The sequence below is a fragment of the Rhamphochromis sp. 'chilingali' genome (genome assembly GCF_963969265.1).
Source record: "Rhamphochromis sp. 'chilingali' genome assembly, chromosome: 9".
NCBI classification, from domain to species: domain Eukaryota; kingdom Metazoa; phylum Chordata; class Actinopteri; order Cichliformes; family Cichlidae; genus Rhamphochromis; species Rhamphochromis sp. 'chilingali'.
This window is the reverse complement of record NC_137936.1, coordinates 6,508,374-6,531,640: the sequence shown is the minus strand read 5'-3', so window position 1 is coordinate 6,531,640 and position 23,267 is coordinate 6,508,374. Positions and strand designations below refer to the sequence as shown.

General features: G+C 41.2%; 2 protein-coding genes across 2 annotated transcripts in view; one reads left to right on the top strand and one right to left on the bottom strand.

Moving 5' to 3' along the window:
* Positions 1 to 21: 21 nt before the first annotated feature.
* cdk5rap1 (CDK5 regulatory subunit associated protein 1) lies at positions 22 to 8,635 on the bottom strand. Its single transcript, XM_080891168.1, has 13 exons — positions 8,160 to 8,635; positions 7,978 to 8,081; positions 7,859 to 7,893; positions 7,673 to 7,773; positions 7,390 to 7,600; positions 7,182 to 7,302; positions 3,089 to 3,319; positions 2,904 to 3,001; positions 2,751 to 2,806; positions 2,340 to 2,470; positions 2,092 to 2,241; positions 710 to 850; positions 22 to 339 (listed from the first exon to the last, which is right to left on the bottom strand). Exons 1-13 carry the CDS (start codon positions 8,443 to 8,445, stop codon positions 208 to 210), a joined length of 1,797 nt encoding a protein of 598 aa, XP_080747294.1. The 5' UTR covers positions 8,446 to 8,635; the 3' UTR covers positions 22 to 207.
* A 46-nt stretch (positions 8,636 to 8,681) lies between these two features.
* Positions 8,682 to 23,267, top strand: part of ghrh (growth hormone releasing hormone) — a 34,133-nt gene continuing 19,547 nt past the window's right edge. The window contains exon 1 of the mRNA XM_080891172.1: positions 8,682 to 8,754. Within this exon, the coding sequence (XP_080747298.1) occupies positions 8,706 to 8,754 (49 nt within the window). The 5' untranslated portion in view covers positions 8,682 to 8,705. The remainder of the gene's footprint in view (positions 8,755 to 23,267) is intronic.

Below are 23,267 nucleotides of genomic sequence, written 5' to 3'. Positions count from 1 at the left end.
ATCACACAGAACACCGTCAGGCATCGTTCAAACAGCTTTTAATAAACTTCCATAGTTTGTTTACAAGTGAAACTTTCACAGCTTGTTGCAACAGTCCACCTGAAAGCATCCTCCATTTGTCAAAAACGTCAAACAAGTGATGAAGGAAATGTAGCAGTCTGTTCGATGTGGTATCATCCGAGTCCATCAATCAGTGACATGTTTAAGTCACGGTTGAGTGTGAGCTACATGTTCATCACGCTGGTCCTCAGGTGGAGTCCTACAGTGCACTTCTCTGGCTCTCAGGGAGCTGAGACTGAGAGCTCGACCTCTCAGGCTCTGGGAGTTGGCAGACAAGATCTAAAACAAGACAAAAGAAGACGCCAGAGAATAAAAGACTGAATACAAGAACCGTATTTATACATTCAAGATAATCAATATTCCTGAAACACTTTTCCAGTCACTTTCCTGACTGGTGACAGTGTACCCAGCATTTAAAGTTGGATCAACCAGTGCTTACAGCAGAAACATTAAACTGCTGACATGATGATACATCATAAACACATGATATATTCACTAAAGGATCCCTTAAAACTTGGCTTTGACTATTTCAGGTAGTGGCCTAACACTCATTCAATCTGCCAAACATCTTGCTCATATAAATTGTGTTTTTTTAGAAGACAACAGATATTCTTTAAAGTTGCATCCGTCTATATCAATTATATCCTACCTTCACCAGCACATAGTCTCCAACACTGATGGGTACAGTGCTGAATGCTGTAGGCTGAACATGAACGTCCTCTTTGGGGAAAATCACTTTCATATTGCCATCAGTTCTTCCACACAGGTCCTCAGCAGATCTTTTACTTTCCTGAATAAAAATCAAAAGCAGCCAATTCAGTTTCTTTCGACTCAAAGCAATTTAAGTTCCAGTCAAGAAGCAACATCCAGGCCTTAAGCCCACAATGAAGTGCCAAAAAACTTAGTTACTCAGCAAGTAAACCACCACAAACCTTAACAAATGTCAAAATATCTAACTAAACAGCACTGAAAAGCATGAGTACAGTCTATTACTTTGTTTTACTATGTCATTGTGGTGGGACGTGGTCTCGCCGGTTTAAAACATTAACTATGTCCTGTTGTTGTTGTGTGTAGGCTGTAGCTGAAAAGCTGCAGCCGAGTATGTAAATCGACAGCCGCAATAAAGAGGTGTAGCGACAAGTGCAAATATGTGGTCGGGTCTGTCATGCATCGTTTACAGACGTACATTTGGACACTGGCAAGGCTTGAAGTTAGGGGGGCTAATACAACTCAATGAACTGGACCTCTCGACGATGTGCTGTTGGTGCCTCTTTAATGGAATAGCCATATAATGGGGCTGTTACCAGGTACAAAGTGTGCTTCAGTTTGTGCAGTAATTGTGCACATTTGTGTTTGTGTTTTACTCATATAGCTCTGTCAGGGACCAAGCAGTAAAGCATAAAGGACACCGGTGGTTTTAATTCAAAAAAACGGGTTTTATTGACCCAAAAATATGAAAATATATTTAACAAAGCCAAAACTTAAACAGGCAGACCAATAAAAGAGGTCAACTCAACAGACTAAACTCAAGATAATAATTAACAAAACCTCAAACAAACATATGGTAAACTGACCTGCTGAAATGACACACAGGGGGACTTAAATACTGGTTTAGCTAAACCAAATGACACACGGGGGAAAACAAGATGGCTGCCATATAACCAACTAATACAAAACATTTAAACAAACATGAAACACCCCCCAGGCAATGAAGCATGTGGTGCAATCCAATTAGGCTGTCAGCAGTACTTCAGGTCTCCCAGCCCTTTGCCACACCTTTTGCCAGACAGGAGGAGACACCAACCCCCAGGTAACATGTGTGGCATGCCATCACAAGCTCAAAATGTCCAAAACCAATGGGTGACATCACAACAGCTACACCATCCTTTACATATGGCCTGTGGTTCAAGGGTGTGGCTGACGTAGTTACTGTTCACTGCTCTACCACCTGCAATCATGCTATTTGAAGGTCAACATATATTTAAAAACAATTTTGATAACACACTGGTAAACTCTGTGTGTATTACTCACTCCCTCCACCAGGACAAGCTGTGTACTGCCAATGAGAGCAGCGTTGACCCTTTCAGCTTCTCCTCTGAACACGGTGATGCACTCCTCCAGCCTTCGCTGCTTCACCTCCACTGGGACGTCATCTTGGAGCCGGTGGAAGGCATGCGTCTTCTGAATGTGTGGCAGACATGGAAAAACAATTACATCACATATCATTTAAAGGACGGGTGAAAAGAAAGTAAGTGAGTTCTAGAGTAAGAAGAACTCACCTTTCTCATACTGTAAGCAAAAAGGAATCCCACATTGTAGCCCACCTCTCTGATTAGAGACAAAGTCTGCTGGTGGTCGTCCTCAGTTTCACCACAGAAGCCTGAGATGAAGTCACTGCTGAGACTCACGTCTGACACACGAACAGAAATTATGTAAAACAGACTGCGGTTAAAGAGGACAGAAGGTGCTTTTCCTTATTTCTTAGTGTATTTTATAATTTTACAGATAGATTCAGGATTCTCCTGGAAAAAGGAGAAAGTTTTGTTAAAAATGAATGGACAATACCAAGATCTCTTTACATTCGTTCTACATACAAGTGAAAGATACTCAGGTAGTAAAATGAATGTTTAAATGTAATAATCATACCCAGAGACAGGTGACAAATTGAAGGAGAAACCTGATTTTAGTACCTGGGATGATCTGCTTTATGTTCCTCACAAGATCGAGGTAGGCCTCTCTGGTGTAGCTGTACATATTAGGAGGAAAACAACATGTTATGAGGACAATTAGTGGTGTTTAAGTTTAATTTCACAAAGTCATATGCTAGTGAACTAATCTCTTACCCGCGACGCATTGCTTTAAGGACCCGGCTGCTTCCACTCTGGGCTGGGAGGTGGATCTGCTTACAAATGTTCCCTCGCTCCGCAATCAGATGCAAAACCTGTAAGATCGACACACAGACCAGGTGAGCAGGGCTCACTGAACCAAGTGAATATCCAAAGGAAGAAAAGCATATTAAAGCAAATACCTCATCAGGAAAATCCTTGGGGTGAGGTGATGTGAATCTGATCCTCACGTTGGGATCGATACGTGACACTTGGTCGAGCAGGTCAGAGAAGCGCAGACCCCCCCGTTTTGTCTGGTAGACTGTCTTAAAGCCACGGCTGAGCTTGGTTGCATCTGAACCACAGACCTGCTCGTCTGACGTGTCCCTGTAGCTGTTCACATTCTGACCCAGCAGCGTCACCTCCTTCACACCCTGACAGAAGCACCCAGCACACACTCGTCAGGCACACTCAAGTGTTCATTTTAGAGAGCTGAACTCAAAGGACGAGAAATTTGCAGCAGTGTCAGACACATGAATAATTCAGAAGAAAAGGATCAAAATCAACACCAGAGAACCAGACATAATTATTAAAGCACTCGCCTACTGCCTATAGAGTGCAAACTGTATAAACACACATCTACATATGAATTTGGAGAATCTATAAACAAGGTGGATGATATTTGGGCACTGAAAGCTCTCTGACCAATCATATTCAAGCTTTGGATTCCTTCAGTACAACAGTCTATGTTCAGAGCAAGAGGGAGATTGCATTTACTGTGTAGAAAAGAGGGATAATGTCTCTGTAATGTTAGGGTTTTCACTGTCATCACATTAGCTTCTTTTATCCATACCAGACCAGTTAGGGGTGGATCTGACTGAGAAACAGAGGGATGCTCCAAGCTCACAGCCCAACGATTTGTTAATGAGATGGTAAAGCATACCCTGCTTTAGCTCCTTTTTTACTTTACTGGACAGTTTAAATTACAGAATGAACATCATACTGTAACAACTGAGACCTCAAACTGACAAGTAGCGCAATTGCTGAGGTGACAGATCAGGTGAGTTGACTCATAATCAGGGGTGCACATAAGTGGTCCGCAGGTGCGCTTGCGCTGTCAAAATAAAAGACACGTACCTGCGGACCACTTATGTGCACCCCTGATTATAGATGCATACATCTTTTTAACGATAAGAGGCATTGTTGCCCCCTGCTGGCCATAATAAGAATTAAAGGTTTCATGTACTTTTTCATAAACTTCATTTTTCAGACTTAGAAGCTACAAACTTTTTTATAATAGCAGGAAGTCTATGATTTATGGGTTATTATCAAAAAATGACTGGTTGTACAGAATTTTGTCGACTTCCTTATTGCATGACCTCAATAAACACTTTCATGACGAGATTATGGTCTTAATCAATAGTTTCAACCTTTATTGAAAGGAACATGGCATATGTGAAGCCTGGCATAGTACATCATGGCTGGACCACTGTATCTGTACAGCTGATGGACATGCAGCTTTAGCAAACATGACTATTAGGTATGAGGTAACTGTGTCAGATCATATACCTTTTGGTTTTACTGTGAATGTGGAACAAATGCCAGCAACAACTGGAAACAATATTGCTAATATTGCTACCAGTGTAAAATTAGACTGGTCAGCTTGTAGTGAAGATGATTTCTTAGCTTATCATAGTAATACCGATATACATCTGAACAACATTTCTTTGCCGAAAGAAGCTATTTTGTGCAAGGATGTCAACTGTAAGAATGCTGTGCATAAACATTTACTCTGCTCCATGTATGATGATATAGTGACTGCTCTGCATGAAAGTGGTACACTGCTTGATAAACAATATAAGCATAAGAAACCTAACATCAGACCTGGCTGGAAAGAACATGTATCCATGTACCATGATGAAGCTCGCATAGCTTATAAATGTTGGGCCATGGCTGGAAGACCTAAACAAGGCCCAGAATTTGAACAGAAAAAATGTGCGAATGCCAGATATAAGTACGCTGTTCGCTTTATAACTAAAAATGAGCAAATGCTGAGAGCAGATTCTTTGGCCAGGAAAATGTTGTGTAATAATATGGCAGATTTTTGGAAAGAGGTGAAAGCTCTTAATAACTGTAAACCATCTCTACCATCAACTGTTGAAGGTGTTTCTGGGGCAGATAACATTGCAGCATTATGGAGACAGCATTACAGTGCGTTGTTTAACTGTATAAAAAGTGAACCATATGAGGACAATCTTGACATGAGTAATGACACAATAAGTGTAAGGACACATGAAGTATATGAAGCCATTCATAGGTTGTCTGATAATAAATCCTCTGGTTTGGATCACATCACTGCAGAACATTTAAAACATGCTAGTTTAAGGCTAGCTCCTCTTTTAGCACTCTGTTTCACTGGGTTTATGATTCATGGCATATTACCAGACTCAATGCTGTGTATTTTACTGGTACCAGTTATGAAAGACAAAGCTGCAAAAGTGAGCTGTTTGGATAATTACAGGCCGATTGCACTAGCCAGTATTTTATCTAAGGTGTTAGAAAGAATCCTGTTTGATAGAGTTAGTGTGTTCATCTCTTCTCTGGATAATCAGTTTGGCTTCAAAGCACGGCACTGACATGTGCATATATGCACTCAAGGAAATAGTCAGTTTGTATAGGGCTAAAAATTCATCTGTCCTCATGTGTTTCATTGATGCCTCTAAGGCTTTTGATCGAGTGAACCACAGAAAACTTTTTGATAAAATGAAGAGACGGGGAGTTCCTCAATACATCGTGAGGATTCTCTCTTACTGGTACGCTCATCAGAACATGCAGGTTAAATGGGGAAGCAGTATTTCTGCCCCCTTTGGTGACAGCAATGGTGTCAGACAGGGTGGGATTTTGTCTCCAATTTTATTTAATTTATATGTCGATGATTTGTCCATACAGCTGAGAGCCTGTAACACTGGGTGTATATTAGGTAAAGCACTGATAAATCATCTCATGTATGCAGATGACCTGGTTGTTTTTAGTCCAAGCAGTGCTGGGTTACAGGATCTTCTTAATGTCTGTACTGAATATGGTGTGCAATATGACATTGAGTACAATGCTGCTAAAAGTGCTGTTTTGATATGTAGAACCAAGCAGGATAAACAGCTAAATTTCCCTTTGTTTAAACTGGCACAAAAAACTCTTGAAGTTCATAAAAAGGTGAAATACCTCGGTCACTTTATTACTGAGCAAATGAATGATGATGATGACATATACAGACAACGATGTAAGCTCTATGTGCAGGCAAATACTATTGCACGCAAATTCAGCTTTTGTTCACTTCCAGTTAAAGTGGCTTTGTTTAAAGCGTATTGCACACCGCTATATACTGCCCCCTTGTGGTCATCCTACAAACAATGTAGCATGCAGAAGCTGCATTTTGCATATAATGATGTGATGAGAATCCTTTGCAGGATACCTAGAAGTGGTAGTGCCAGTCAGATGTTTGTAGCTGTGGGTGTCTGGACTTTTAAAGCACTTTTAAGAAAGTTAATGTTCAGTTTTAGAGAACGACTGGATGGTTCGAGTAACAGTATAATTTTAGCACTTACAGATCCGACAGTGAGTGGTTCCCGTTACTCATCCAGTCTCAGAAAGCACTGGTTAAAGTGTTTGTGTATTTATTGATTTATTTTAAGTAATTGTGTTTTATGTATATTATGGTTTTATATTTTTACAAATGCTTTATATACTTATTTATATACATATATATATTTAATGGTATACCTTGTGTTGTGTGTGTGTGTGTGGGGGGGGGGGGGGGGGGGAGTTGTGTGTGTGTGTTTCTTGTCTTGTTTTTATGGACATGTAGTCTGCCAATAAAGATTGAATTGAATTGAATTGAATTGAATGTTTTCAGTCTTATCTCCCCTCGACCCCAACCAGTTACAGCAGATAGCTGTCCCTTCCTGGTTCTGCTGGAGGTTTCTTCCTGTTTAAAAGGGAGTTTTTCCTTCCCACTGTTGCCAAGTGCGTGCTCATGGGGTGTTGTTTTATTGTCTGGGCTTTTGCTTACCACATAAAGTGCTTGGAGGCAACTCTTCTCGTGATTTGGTGCTATATAAGTAAAACTGAATTGAGTTTGTTTCATAAGTCATGTTAAATTATTGTTGTATAGATTTTGCATTTATCATAAAACACAAACACAAAGTCACTTTCTTTTTTGTTTTTTTCCTATTCTGTTGTTGCGTGGTTACAAATGCAGGAGTTTTTCCAACCAACCTTAATGTTGAAGTTACAGCTTACCTGATCAGAGAGCATACGAACTTCCTCCAGGATAGAGCGGACGGGTCGACTCCTCTCTCTCCCTCGAGTGAAGGGAACAATGCAGTAACTGCACATGTTGTCACAGCCTCGCATGATGGACCTGCCGGTACACAAAACCATCAGCAGATTCAGTATGAAGATGCGTTGTTACAGGAAAAGGCGGATAACCATTTGATAAACAACATACACAAAAGCACTGTGCCCCCGAGGCGCGTGGTGGACGGGCATGACGTCAGCATAGGTCTCCTCTAAAGAGAGCAGCACATTGCACGCCTGCTGACCTCCATCAGATACAGCCAAGAGACGCGGAAGGTCCCGGTATGCATCTGGACCGGCGAGGACATCTACGAGCTTCTCTCGCTCCAGAAGCTCCATCTTCAGCCTCTCCGCCATACAGCCTGAGACAAACACACCCATGAACGTACCCTTAATGTGACCTCCATCATCTGAGTGCATGAGAGCTTACTCACCTAAAATTCCAATTTTCATTGGTGTGTGGGTCTTTAATCGTTTCCTCTTCATAGCTGTTAGTTGTTGCAGTCTATTCCATATTGTTTGCTCAGCCTTTTCTCTGTTAAGAAAAGAGATTAGGTTGCAAAGCTGCCATCACCTAGCACTAGATTTCAAAACTTTTCATGTTTGATCTTTGCTCCTACCTTACAGAGCACGTTACCAGAAGAACAACATCTGCCTGCAAGTACACGCACATCTTAAACAAACTGCATTAAAGTTACTTCTGCTAGATTCATAAAATAAAACCAGAAGTCAGCTGTACCTCGCTTAGATGAGCTGTGCGCTGATAGCCCTTCTTCTGCAGTATGGACCAGGCTATCTCTGTGTCATTCACATTCATTTGACATCCATAGGTTTCAAAATAAACTGCAACAATAAGCCAAAGAACCCCTTTAGCATCACCACAAGCATTCAAAGCTAAATAAACAAATGGCTTTCACCGACCTTTCCTTGAGTTTCCCATCAACAAGCCTTCAGAGAGATAGTCATGCTTTTCTGAGGGTTCTTCATCTGCAGCACGGCTCCTGTTAGCTGGAAGCCCTTTAACGAAATCCTGAAAACTTGGACCAGATGATAGCCGACTCTTGAACTTGTCTACAGTCTTCTTCTTTTCTCTCACAGTGTCAACAGCGCTAGCCAGTTTAGAACAGTATCTAGCCTGGATGCGGCTGACAGGTGGCCAGTGTTGGGTTACTGTAAATATGGGTTTTAAAGTCCTGAGGTACTCCATGCTTTAGCTAACCACAAGAGCAAAGGCTTCGTAATTCCCTATCGGGTGTATCTGGAAATGAGCGACTATGTATTTTAGTTAGCTACCTTTGCCGCAACCTAAAAACTAACATAGTGTCAAAAGTCCCTTTTTACTCAGTAAGATACAGCACGAGTGCTAACTACCTCGAGTGAATTGTCATTCAGGTACAGATATCATGTGGAGCCAAAGATGTCTTAGTATCAAGAGGAGTCACTCCCTGTTTCAAGTACCTGACGCTAATGAAACCCGGAAAAACGTGTCACTCTTGTGAAGTGCTGCTACATACTAGTAAGTTTGTTTCAAACATAGAGGAAGCTCGAAATGAGGTAAAAAAAAATTGTTTTTAAGTCAATTCAGGTGCTTATCTGGTGTGTTAATAAGATGTTACTGTGTCGTAAAAGATAATTAAATGTCAGACTGAAAATCCTCGAGAAGTCCGTAATGTCCGTTAGACAAAAATGTCACTGTACGTCCATCTTCACGGTCCGTCATCATAAACTCCTTATTCTAAACTATGGTTCCGTATGTGCGACAAAGCTTTGAAGGGAACTTTAACATTTACAGAATCGGGTTATTGATGGTGAGAGACGGATTTATGTCGTTAGGTTATTGTTCAAAACTCAGTTGAGATCGAGATTAGTGTGGCGAATGAAATAAAAAGTTAATGATTTGTGTTTGTTTATTTGCTTGCTTGTTTTGTTATTTACATGAATCGATTGAGCTATCGAGCGTTTTCTCATTCATTCATTCATTCATGCACAAGTTTAATTCAAGTCAAGTAGCGTTTTATTGTCAACATAACAATATACACTCAAGTATACAGTAGGACGAAATATCACCCTCCTGGATCAAAGGTGCACAGTGTAAAAATAAAATGAAAACATTTAAATATACATACATACAACTATACATTAATAAGATAAACTAAGAGTGAGTACAACACTATTGTTCTTGAATACAGAGAGAGTAAGAATAGAAAACAATGAGAATTAGAATAAATAAATACAATACACAGACAGATACGAACAGTGCAATACAGAATAGTGCAAGTATCGGGAGTGAGAGAGAGTGTTTTGTAGTCCAAGAAGAGAGTCCAGTGTGGAGGAGAGCAGCATGGTGTTCAGGAGCCGGACTGCTTGGGGGAAAAAATGTAGTGATGGCCAAATGAAGCTTTCTGAAGCATTGAAGCTTGTATTGAAAAAGGGTTCATTACTCGAAGCTTTTCAACACAGTCCTCTCTGGTCACATCTGGTGGCCAAAAATATGAAGAGCAGCTTGAAGCTCCAAAATGAAACGAACTGCTTCATTATGACTGCCCACTCTACAGCGTAGAGTTCACACTTCTGTCTGATATTGGGCCACCGTTGTCTTGCTTTGAACATGTATTTTTTGGGGTGAAAAAAATGTTGTTTATTTGTTTAATAAACAATTTTGATACATAAACTTTCCTCGATTAAACATGTGTCACGGTGTGGTCTTTCTTTACTTGTGACTTCTTGATGTCGGTAAATACAGTAATTGAAAAACACATATAATATACATGTAATAATGTACAACAGATTATGGAGTATGCTTCTGCTGTGAGGTCCTGCCTCCATGTACTAATGCAATTAATCACTGGACAGGTATGTTTATATATAATATTATATTAGGCCAATTTTCTTATATATGTTTTTGACCTGGGGGTAGAATTGATTGTGAACTGCAAAGGGAAAATGCTTATAAACTTGCAAATTAAAAACATGATGCATTTAAGGAAACCCCTTTTAAATTTTATTTAAGAATTAGTTCCACTGTGCGATGGCCGAATCTGTTTCTTTTCATGGAGATAATTTCCCCTGCCTTCCCCTCACATGGAACAGAAGAGGCTGGAGTGCACAGAAACTGTAGAGATGCAGGTATACGGTCTTCCCGGGCCTCACAGACTATCATCTAAAAAGAACAAACAAAGTAAATTGCTGCACATTTTGTAGAATACCATTTTAAGATTATTTTTAAAATAAAATATATTTTTTATAACATTAAAAGTAAAGAGTCAAATGGAAGTCTTTCTAAAGTTATTTAATGATATTTATATTATGAAGTAGATTTTTGACATTTTAAGTTTTTCACGTTTTCACGCTATTGGACAATCTCGCTGACTTGCTCCTCATGCCGCAGTCGTCTTCTGCAGCATAGGGGAGTAAACAGTTGGTGGGAGGGCTGATGTTGGACAGCCATGATGCTAGTGGCTATCCCAATCCAGAGTGAGGTGCAAATGTCCTGTAGACTGGGTAGAGAGCTGCCAATAACGCACTCAGCGGACCATACAATCCTCTGGAGGGCTCTGCGGTCGGACGCGTGGCAATTTCCATACCAGACTGTGATGCAGCGGGTTAGGGTGCTCTGTATGGTACCCCTGTAGAAGGTGTTAAGGATGGGTTTGGGGAGGCGCACCTTCTTCAGTCGTCTCTTGAAATGCAGTCACTGCCGAGCTCTTTTTGTCACTGATTTGGTGTTACTGGTCCAGGACAGGTCCTCTATGAAGTGAACACTGAGGAATCTGGTGCTCTTCACTCCGTCTACAGTGACACCAGCAATGCTGAGCGAGAGATGGACAGCCTCGGCTTTCCTAAAGTCAACAATCAGCTCTTTTGTCTTGTCAACATTGAGACATAGATTCTTGTCCTGCCACCAAAGCGCCAGCCGCTGCACCTCCTCCCTGTATGCCGCATCATCATCATCCCTGATGAGTACCACCACTGTGGTGTCATCTGCAAGCTTGATAATGTCGTTTGCTTTTGTTATGCCCCCCCCCCCACACACACACACACACACACACACACACAAACCCACCACCCAAGAAAGAGCAAAAACAATGTACTTTTAAGTAAGTAAGTAAGTAAAATTTATTTATATAGCACATTTCACAGATAAAAATCACAAAGTGCTTTACAGTAAGATCAGACATACAAGTTAAAATTAATTAAATTAGTTAAAAGCCCGTTTGTATAAAAATGTCTTCAGCTGCTTTTTAAAGGAGTCAGTATAGAGTCTAGACAGCGTAAAGACAACGGCAGAGAGTTCCACAGCCTAGGTGCCAGTGCCTGAAAAGCCCGATCCCCACGTGTTTTAAATCTAGTACGTGGGACCACCAGTAGCCTCTGACCTGAAGACCTAAGTGCTCGGGATGAAGCATGAGGTTTCAACAGGTCAGAGATATACTGGGGAGCTTCACCATGCAGAGCTCTAAAAGTTACAACTAAAATTTTAAAATGAACCCTAAAATTTACAGGCAACCAATGAAGAGAAGCCAAAACTGGAGTAATGTGTGACCTCTTGTTTGTACCAGTTAAAAGTCTTGCCGCTGCATTCTGTACAGACTGAAGGCGATCCAGAGCTGATTTGTTAAGACACGTAAAAAGACCGTTACAATCCGGTTGTTCAGTGATGACGCGACGAATCCTACTTCCGGGTCTAAAGTAGTCTGCGTTTAATATGGCTTTTGTGTTGTTAACATGTTTAATGTTATGTATTTTCTTCTATTTGATCTCAAAAAGCTCCTAAAACAGTCAGCGACCACTGTTGACCTCCCTCGGCTTTTATTACCGCTAATCATTTATTTAAGCTCAGTTTTTAAAACCTTAGGATGTAACTACAGCCCAGCCCATGCAGCAGTATATGAATGACTAACCTCGTATTGTGGATGGATTATCTCAGTTGTTCTCCTGGCTGAAGTTTGGTCCTTTTACAGCATCCTGCCATGCGATTACATTTGTTCCTGACCACCGAGAACACTCACATTAACTTTTATCGAGTGGAAAAAAAGTTAGCTTGTTTATATTATGCTAACATAGCTGTGTCGCTAGCGGTCACGTAGCAAATCATTATATACCAGCTAGCCCAACTTCAGTAACCCTACAAACGTCACTGCTATTTAGTTTTCTGTCTTCATTTATGCTGGAAGTGATAGCAGAGCTGTACGTTTTAATTTGTTTCCAAAACCCCGCAGTCAGGACATGCTATATTGTATTTAGATAGAAGCTAGCGAGCTAACTCCCTGCTAACTTCTAACTCCGTTAAATGTCATAAATTCGGTTTTCATGGATGCCTGGATGTTAAACTCAATTGTTACACCTGGTAGAGCAGAACGCTGATCATTTTATTAAAGATGAAAGACTTTAGACAGTTTTTCAACTCTCAGTAATGCCATAGTGATCGTTTGATATATGGACCTGCAGCGGAGTTTAGACCCAGACACGGCTAGTGACGTCAGACTGAACAAACGAGAAGAGATAAAAGCATGAATAATCATCTCAAGTTCTGCCTTTGACACCAGTAGCCTGAGTTTAGAAATGTTTCTTAGATGATAAAAACAGTTCCGGACAAGTTGTTTAGAGTGTTTCTCAAGAGACATTGAACTGTCAAATATAACACTGTGGAGTGTTTATATGCATACTTTATATGCAGCCATTTATTTACATCGCCAGTGAGCAATGCAAAAATAACAAACAAAAAAATCCCTAAAGGTACCCAAGCTTCCCGATTAAAAAAACAACAAAAAAATCCAACCAAAAAAGAAAACTGAGTCAGCAGAAAGGGCTTCATACCACTACTAGGCTGCTGCAGTGGACAATACATACACAGTGAGAAAGGCACGAAAATGCTACTTTACAAAGCTACTCACAACTATTTACAACGGAAATGCTCGAGCGCCAGACACACACACATCGGGTTATACATGCAAGTTTTCAGACAAAGACACTAAGTAAGCTTGGAAGGACAGGCTGTTTGTTGGGTGGTGGAGGATGGAGAGAGGGGACCAGGGGGTTGTCATCTAGTGGTTAAGTACTGGTGTGATCAACCAATTATTCAATCCCAGAACAGAAATGAATTCCACCCAATGACATTAAGAGGCTGATTATAAAAATGATCCATGCACGCCTTATGACCTACAGCATGTACAGTTAACACAGCTAAATGGCCGAGAAATTGCAAAGTTCCTTTTGAAATAAAGCTATTCAAAGTCATTTAACTGGGACTACAATAATAGCAATGTTAGCCAGCAAACAAAACGTTAGCACTAATTAACATAAGCTCCTAGGTGATGGTACTGTTTCAAGTTCTCTCATTGTTTGACATGTAGGGTGGATATTTTGGTGACACTGAGATTAGCCAGACACTAAACAGCAGTGTAATATCAACGCTAGATTAGATGTTTTCTAATCCGATAAACTGAAATGATTCCAGTTTAGAGAAGATGTTTGTCGCCTGTTTGTTTGAGTGACAGGAAAAGGAAACAGTGGTTGGAAATGACTGTTGTGTTACATGAGGGTAAAGAAGGGCTTTAAGCACCTGGGTAAAAACTGGACCCATGATGAAACACTACAACAAGTACAACATATTCTTCAGTTTTAATATGTGACCATACTGTGCAGACTCTATGGTAAATAACAGAGATTGAAACTTTACTGATAATTTGTCCAATTTAAAAAATGCCCTCTTCCACAAATGTCCTGTGACACACTCATTGGCTAAAAGAATGATGATGTCACACACATTTAGAATCATACCACCAATCTGATCCTTAAAACCCATAAATAGGGGTGAAAAGCAACCACTTTTAGTCCGTTATTGGCAGCATTTAAGTTCGCAGCATTCGAATCTTCGCCAGAGAAGCATTTCAAAACTTTTGGTCAAAGGAGCTTTTGGTCAAAAACTTTTGGACCCTTTGCAAAGTCAGTGCATCCAGACCTCAACATGTCTCAAAGAGAAGATCCAAACGGACAAGAAGTTGACCCCTACGCTCTTCCCTGGGATCAACCACTAGACCCTTACCTCTCCTCTCTTCCTTGGTGTGAACAGGTAGAAGTAGAGGACAAGCGCTTAGAATTAGAGAATGAAAATCTCGTCAGCAGAGAGAAGATTGTGTTATTGACACAAGAAAATGAGAAAAAGAGCGCCGAATTTAAAAAGCTGTCCTACCAGCTTCAAGATAAGGAAGCTGTTATTGATGAGAAACAATGGGAACTCCTAGATAAGGACAAAAAGATCCAAGAGCTCCAAGCAAAGCTTGATGAAGCTCTGCAAAAAAATACAGAAATCCTCCAACAGAAGAAACAAGAGGACAGAAAGCAGAAAGACATGAAGTTTCAACTCCAAAACACGGAGATACAACACAGAGTGCTAAAAGCAAGGCTTGATTACCAACTGAAAGCAAATGAAGATCTTCGTCAAGAGAAGAGGCAACATGAGATCAAGCAAAAAGACATGGAGTGCCAACTCCAACAAATACAGGAAAAAGACAGGATGCTGCAGGCAAGGCTTGATAAGACACTGCACAAATATGAGGAGTTGCTGCAAGAGAAAAGGCAACATGAGATCCAACAACAAGAAATGGATTTCAAGCTTCAGACCACCAAGAAAAAACACCAAGACTTGCAAGGAAAGCTTGACGAAGCGCTGCAAAAAAATGAAGAAATCATCCAAGACAAAAACAGCTGGAAAGGAAGCAGTAAGACACACAGTACCAACTCCAACAGATGCAGGGAGAAGAAAGGATGCTGCGGGCAATGCTTAATAACACACTCCAAAAATATGAGGAGTTGCTTCAAGCAAAAAAGCAACAGGAGATCAAAGAAAAAGAAATGGGCTGCAAGCTTCAGAGCGCTAAGAAACACAGCGAAGGCTTGCAAGGAAAGCTTGACGAAGCTCTGCAAAAACATCAAGAAATCTTTGAAGAGAAAGAACAGCTGGTCATAAAGCAGAAAGAAGAGAAACTTCTTCTCCAGGACTTTGAGAGGAAAAACAAAAGCCTGCAAGAACTTTATAACAAAATGAAAAACAAAACAACAGAACTGGTAGCAGAAAATGAAAAAGAGGCGGCAACATCTAAACAACTGAAAGAAAGGCTGGACGAAAAAGACGCCAAATTAGAAGCAGTGGAGAAAACGTGCAAGAAACTTGAGCAGCAAAATAGAGAAACAATCGATGAGCTGAGTACCCTGATCCTAGAAAAAAAAGTGCTCGTCGAAAAGCTGCTGCAAAAGAAGAAAAAACGCTTCTGCTTCTTCCGGAGGAGGGACACTCCTGCTTTTACTACTGCTGATGAAACCTCGTCTTCCTCCACCTCTGCTCCAGCTTAATTTTCCCCTCTCCGCATAGTGCTTGCTCAGAGGGGATTGTTGGGGTTTTCTCTCCTTTTTCTCTTTGCTCCTTTCTATCCCTTTCCATTACCCTCTTCTCTACAACACCCCCCCCCCCCCCCCCCTTCCATTTCCTCCATATTTTAATAAACACAATTGGCTCTATTTTACAACTGTCTGATTAGAGTCTTCATTCAAGAATGAACTGTCGTTGTCACGGTCTGGGGACCAAGGACTCGTCTGTATTTTGTGTTTGGCTGACCCTGGACTTCATAACAGCATCACAAGGTACCCCTGTACGGTACCCCTGTAGAAGGTGTTAAGGATGGGTTTGGGGAGGCGCACCTTCTTCAGTCGTCTCTTGAAATGCAGGCACTGCCGAGCTCTTTTTGTCACTGATTTGGTGTTACTGGTCCAGGACAGGTCCTCTATGAAGTGAACACTGAGGAATCTGGTGCTCTTCACTCCGTCTACAGTGACACCAGCAATGCTGAGCGAGAGATGGACAGCCTCGGTTTTCCTAAAGTCAACAATCAGCTCTTTTGTCTTGTCAACATTGAGACATAGATTCTTGTCCTGCCACCAAAGCGCCAGCCGCTGCACCTCCTCCCTGTATGCCGCATCATCATCGTCCCTGATGAGTACCACCACTGTGGTGTCATCTGCAAGCTTGATAATGTCGTTTGCTTTTGTTATCAATCACAAGCAATCACAACATTGAATCATCACATGTTGGAGCTGGAGGTGCAGTCGTCGGCGTGAAGAGTAGCGGGCTCAGCACACATCCCTGGGGGGACTTATATTTCCAACCTGTAGTGTCTGGGGTCTATCAGTAAGAAAGTCCAGGATCCAGTTGCAGGTGGAGGTGATAAGTCTGAGCAGGTCCAGCTTGCTGATCAGCTGCTGGACAATGATGGTGTTGAATGCTGAGATGAAATCATTGAGCAGCATTCTTAGATGGGCGTTGCATTGATCCAGTTGTGATAGGGCTAGGTGGAGGGCCAATGAGATCGCATCGTCCATTGTCTTCCAACTCCGAGCCTGTAGCTGTCTTTGGTACAGGTATGATGGTGGTGGTGGTTTTAAAGCACTGTGGCACAACAGCTTGACTCAGGGAGATGTTAAAGATGCCCGCTAGGACATCAGTCAGCTGGTCAGCACGGGCTCAGAGCACGCGTCCAGGTATATTGTCTGGTCCAGCAGCTTTGTGTGGGTTGACTTTAGTGAGAGTCCTTCTCACACTGGCCGTGGACAGGGACAGCACTTGGTTGTCTGGCGACGGGGTGGCCCTCTGTAGTCCATCTTGCATCCCATTTAAAGAAGTTCGTGTTCGCACTGCGCTTGGATGTCCTGGCCTCTGAGGTTAAGGTGTACGGCTCCTGGTTGTCAACTGACCAATTTATCATGGCAAAGCCTGTGGTGGACAAAAGATAAGAGGCTGATTATAAAAATGATCCATGCACACCTTATGACCTACAGCATGTACAGTTAACACAGCTAAATGGCTGTGAAATTGTAAAATTACTTTTGAAATAAAGCTATTCAAAGTCATTTAACTGGGACTATAATAATAGCAATGTTAGTGCTAATGTTTGTTTGCTGGCTAATTAAAATAAGCTGCTAGGTGATGGTACTGTTTCAAGTTCTCTCATTGTTTGACATGTAGGGCAGATATTTTAGTGACACTGAGATCAGCCAGACACTAAACAGCAGTGTAATATCAACGCTAGATTAGATGTTTTCTAATCCGATAAAATGACATTATTCCTGTTTATAGAAGATGTTTGTCGTCTGTTTGTTTGACTGACAGGAACAGGAAATAGTGGTTGGAAATTACTGTTGGTGTTACATGAGGGTAAAGAAGGGCTTTAAGCACCTGGGTAAAAACTGGACCCATGATGAAACACTACAACAAGTACAACATATTCTTCAGTTTTAATATGTGACCATACTGTGCAGACTGCTGATGAGTTACACGGTTACATTTCATTAATCATTGTTAAACTAAAGTGGTAAGCAGTTACTTTATCCTTTCACTTAAAATTTCCAGGAAAAACACTACCTTGGCTACTTTTGTGCTTACATTTGATCTATGCTGGGTCACTACTTTTGCACTATAATGCTGCTGCTGACACCTTGGTTCACACTGACAATTAGAAAAAAGCTGATAGGAAAAGAAGGATGGAAAATGCCTGGAATTTAGTTACACTTGCAAATACTGCTTCCTCCAAACTGCAAGCATCAATAAAATGTTACAGTATTGTTTTCTAGATCTGTGCATATATCCTTATTGGTAGTTTTCTCGAAATAGAAGATCTTCATTTTAAAAAAAAAATCTCTGATAACATTGCTGAAGCTAGCGCCCACCCCTACTGCACGTACTGCAAATCTAAAACTGATATATACTTACATCATGAAGCAGTTGATGTCTGGTTTCCGACAAATACAGTAAAGAGGTGCGTTCTCCCCCTCCATACCAGTGTTCTCAGGCACTGCTACATGGTCAGTGTCAGACACTTCACTGTCCTACAACATACCACATAGGACCACATTAGAAATGACATGTATGTAGACATGCTAATTATACCTGGCTAAATGGATGCAATAACAAAATGTTACTTAACTACTCTAGTTATTAGTTTCCAGATGTGTGCAGTTGCTCCAGTCTTACTGACAGTATACTGTTTCAAACACCAGTGCCAACATTTTATTTTTTAAATCTTAGTATGATTCTGCACCAAGACTTGTGGCCTGTTGCTCGGTAACTTATTGTCTGACTACATTAACTACACTTCATAAACATCATTCATTTTCTCCTACTTATTTTATTCAGGTTGTATTCCAGCTGTCATAGGGCAAAAGTACACCCTGGACAGGTCGCCAGTCTGTTGGAGGGTTATTAGAGAGACTCAGACAACCACTCACACCAACAGCCAACTAACCTAACCCCGCGCATGTCTTTGGAGTTCAACACCAGTCTGGCCGAATCACAGATAAGCAGGGTGTCTGTGCTGCAGAGCACAGCTGTGTCAGAGACTCTCGACATCAATGTAGCGTTAAGGATGCGGAGCGATGGGTGCACTAACACAATGTAAATATTAAAGTTCTCGCCATTGTCAATATGCTGTTGCGCCCTTGTTCGTATTATTGCAACCATATCTCGAGTCTAGCTTACCCTAAAAGTTTGGAGAGAATTGGTCTGTTAATAAACGCGATCGATTGTTTGGGACTGCTCTAGCAATCACGTCGCATAAACAACTCTACTTCCGGTGGGAAAACTAATTAAGGGTAAAGTCGCACTAATAACACCTACCACTCGCGTTCATAAGCATACACTATGATCACTTCCACGCAGTAACGTTGTAATAAATGTAATCCCCGGTAAAGTCAATTAGCGAACACTACTGGCATGTAATGCCAATGGCGACCATTTCACAAACTGTAGAAAATGCTCAAAATGTTGTCGGCACCAAAAGTGAAGGGCTGACAGTTGTGTTTATATACGAACCGTAAGCGCTAATGTTGGTTAGCATCAGCTAAAGCGAGGAAGTTTGACACTTGCAGAGGCAGTGAACGCAGAGAGAGCTTAAAAACGCATTGTGGGGTTTTTTTGTTTAGTCTTTGCTTCGTTGCTTTGCTTCGGGATTTTTTTTTTGCATTAAGACGTTGCACACAAAATTACAGATATAACGGTGACTTAGCTGCTCGTTGGATAAACCCATGGACCTTAGAAAAGATCAACACTACTCGGATGTAAGCACCCGTGTATAACACAATAGGCAAAATTACGCTTGCTAACCTTTCCACATGACAGGCTTCACATTAAATAAACATTTTTTCAAATACTCACCATGATCTGAGACCGTTTAAATATTTTGTTCCTCTGAAAATATGGCAGTATGAAGCTAAACCTTTAGCTTGACGGCTAAAGCAATGCTAAGATTTACACGGAAACGATCAGCGGACATCGGTCTACATTCTTCTTCTATGGTAGCAGCCTGGGCAGAGTAACAGCCAACTTTAAACTGCGCCATCTGTTGGCACCAATTACAGTAGAAAACATTATTGCGACAACACGTTTTTGGGGGAAAATAACAGAGATTGAAACTTTACTGATAATTTGTCCAAGTTGAAAAATGCCCTCCTCCAAAAATATCACGTGACAACCTCATTGCCTTACAGAATTATGACGTCACACACATGTAGAATCTTACCACCATTCTTTCCTTTGATCCTTTGATCCAAAAACCTATAAATAGGGGTGAAGAGCAACGACTTTTAGTCCGTTTCTCGCAGCGTTGATGTGTGCAGCATTGAACCGTTCGCCAGAAAAGCCTTTTGAAATATTTGGATCCTTTGCAATTGTAACTGTATCCAGACACAACATGTCTCAAACAAATCCAAAGGGACAAGAAGTTGACGCCTACACTCTTCCTTGGGATGAGCCACTAGACTCTTCCATTTCCTCTCTTCCTTGGTGTGACCAAGTGGAACTAGAGGAAAAGCGTTTGGAAGAAATGGAGGCTGAAGCGCTCAGAAACACAGAGAACATTAAGTTCTTGATGGAGGAAAATGAGCGAAAGAGCGCTCAACTAAAAAAGTTATCATACCAGCTTCAAGAAAAGGAAGCTATTATTGAGGAGAAACAACAGGATCTCCAAGACATGGACAAAAAGAACCAGGAGCTCCAAGGAAAGCTTGATGAAGCCCTGCAACAAAATAAAAAACTTGCCCAAGAGAAGAAACAAGATGGCATGAAGAAGAGAGGGCTGCACAGCAATCTCCAAGAAATGGAGCTAATGTACAGTGTAGACAAAAAAAGGCTTGATCGCACACTGCAAGAAAATGAAAAGCTTCTCCAAGAGAAAAGGCAACAGGAGTTAAAAGAGAAAGAAATGCATTCCAAGCTTCAGAGCATCAAGCAACACAATGAAAGCTTGCAAGGAAAGCTTGATCAAGCTCTGCGACAAAATAGAAAACTCCTCCAAGAGAAGATGCAAGACAGCACGAAGAAGAGAGGGCTGCACTCCAATCTCCGAGACATGGAGCTAATGTACAGTGTAGACAAAAAAAGGCTTGATCGCACAGAGCAAGCAAACGAGAAGCTTCTCCAAGAGAAAAGGGAACAAGAAATCAAACAAAAAGAAATGGATTCCAATCTGCAGAGCATCAAGCAACAAAATGAAAGCTTGCAAGGAAAGCTTGATGAAGCTCTGCAACAAAATAAAGAAATCCTTCAAGAGAAAGAGCAGCTGGACAGAAAGCAGGGAGACATGGAGTGCCAACTCCAGCTCATGGAGGGAAACAACAGGATGCTGCAGGTAAAGTTCGATGAGACACTGCACAAATATCAAGACCTGCTTCAAGAGAGAGAACAGCTGGTCGGTAAGCAGAGAGAAGAAAAACTTCTTCTCCAGGAGTTTGAGAAGAAAAACCAAAACCTGCAAGAACTTTACAACAAAATGAAGTTCAAAGCATCTGAGCTGGAAGGAGAAAATGAAAAGCTGCAAAAACAGGAGGCAACATCTAAAGTGCTGAAAGAAAGGTTGGAAGAAAAACAAGCCGAAAAAGAAGAAGTGCAGAAAAAATGCAACAAGCTGCAGAAGCAAAACACAGAAAAAATCGAGGAGCTGATCCTCATCCTCGAGAAAAAGCAGAAAAAGAAAAAACGCTTCTTCTGGAGGAAGAACACTCCTTCTTTCACTACTGCCAATGTCACCTCTTCTTCCCCCACCTCTGCTCCAGCTTAATTCCCCCCCCCCTCCCCCCAACCACCTCTCCCATCTCCCTCCCCTCTTTTCACAGTCACCCCCCAACCAGTCCCGACAGTTGACTGCCCCCTCTAGAGCCTGGTTCTGTCATAGGTTTCTTCCTTTAAAGGGAGTTTTTCCTATCCACTGTCGCCTCGTGCTTGCTCAGAGGGGATTGTTGGGGTTTTCTCTCCTCTCTCCCTTTACTTTACGCTCTTCTTTACATCCCACCCACCCACCCCCACCTTCTCTTTTTTCTTAATAATTGAACAATAAAAACAATTGGTCACTAATTAAATGTGTCAAATCAGTGTCTTTATTCAAGAATACAAGAAATGGGTAATAGCTGCATGTGTGTTTGTGTGTGTGCATAATATGCATACTTTACGTGTTGGATCCAAATCCCACAAGGAATTAAATAAAACAAGAAGACAAACAAAAACAAATATTTCTCTCCCTTCCCAGGTCAGGAATCAGGATGAGGAAGAAATGAGGTCAGATCAGTGCAGGTTTTTGCACTACTGACATAAAGTTTCTGCTGATTAAAAAAAGTATGTCGATATTTCTGAAATACATTTGCAAACAAATAACTTTGACAACTTGTGTTTTTTCATAAAAGAAAAATCAGAGAGCAGAGCTGGTAAAACAGCTTAGCTCCGCAGGTTACAGGAGATCAGATGCCAAATACTTTTCATGACAGTCTTCGTTACTGCATAAATCTCCCCTTTTATCATTGATCAGTAAATCACTGCATATACATTCATCTAACCGTTATAATTTCATGAGTAAAGATTCTCAGATGACTGAATGGCGGTTTTAGTAAATGTTGAACTTTATTGTGATTTCTATTTTTAGAATCAATAGCACACATTTTGATTTCGTTTTGCAAGCTGCTGATTTCACACAGATCCACTGCCCAAACGTGCCTTTGAGTTTTTCATCATTTAACAAGAATAGGCTCAGGCAATCATTGTGTAATTAGGCTTTGGGAAGGTCTGGGGACAGGTATGATGATGGTGGTGGTTTTAAAGCACTGTGGCACAACAGCTTGACTCAGGGAGATGTTAAAGATGCCCGCTAGGACATCAGTCAGCTGGTCAGCACGGGCTCCGAGCACGCGTCCAGGTATATTGTCTGGTCCAGCAGCTTTGTGTGGGTTGACTTTAGTGAGAGTCCTTCTCACACTGGCCGTGGACAGGGACAGCACTTGGTTGTCTGGCGACGGGGTGGCCCTCTGTAGTCCATCTTGCATCCCATTTAAAGAAGTTCGTGTTCGCACTGTGCTTGGATGTCCTGGCCTCTGAGGTTAAGGTGTACGGCTCCTGGTTGTCAACTGACCAATTTATCATGGCAAAGCCTGTGGTGGACAAAAGATAAGAGGCTGATTATAAAAATGATCCATGCACATCTTATGACCTACAGCATGTACAGTTAACACAACTAAATGGCTGTGAAATTGTAAAATTACTTTTGAAATAAAGCTATTCAAAGTCATTTAACTGGGACTATAATAATAGCAATGTTAGTGCTAATGTTTGTTTGCTGGCTAATTAAAATAAGCTGCTAGGTGATGTTACTGTTTCAAGTTCTCTCATTGTTTGACATGTAGGGCAGATATTTTGGTGACACTGAGATCAGCCAGACACTAAACAGCAGTGTAATATCAACGCTAGATTAGATGTTTTCTAATCCGATAAAATGACATTATTCCTGTTTATAGAAGATGTTTGTCGTCTGTTTGTTTGACTGACAGGAACAGGAAATAGTGGTTGGAAATTACTGTTGGTGTTACATGAGGGTAAAGAAGGGCTTTAAGCACCTGGGTAAAAACTGGACCCATGATGAAACACTACAACAAGTACAACATATTCTTCAGTTTTAATATGTGACCATACTGTGCAGACTGCTGATGAGTTACACGGTTACA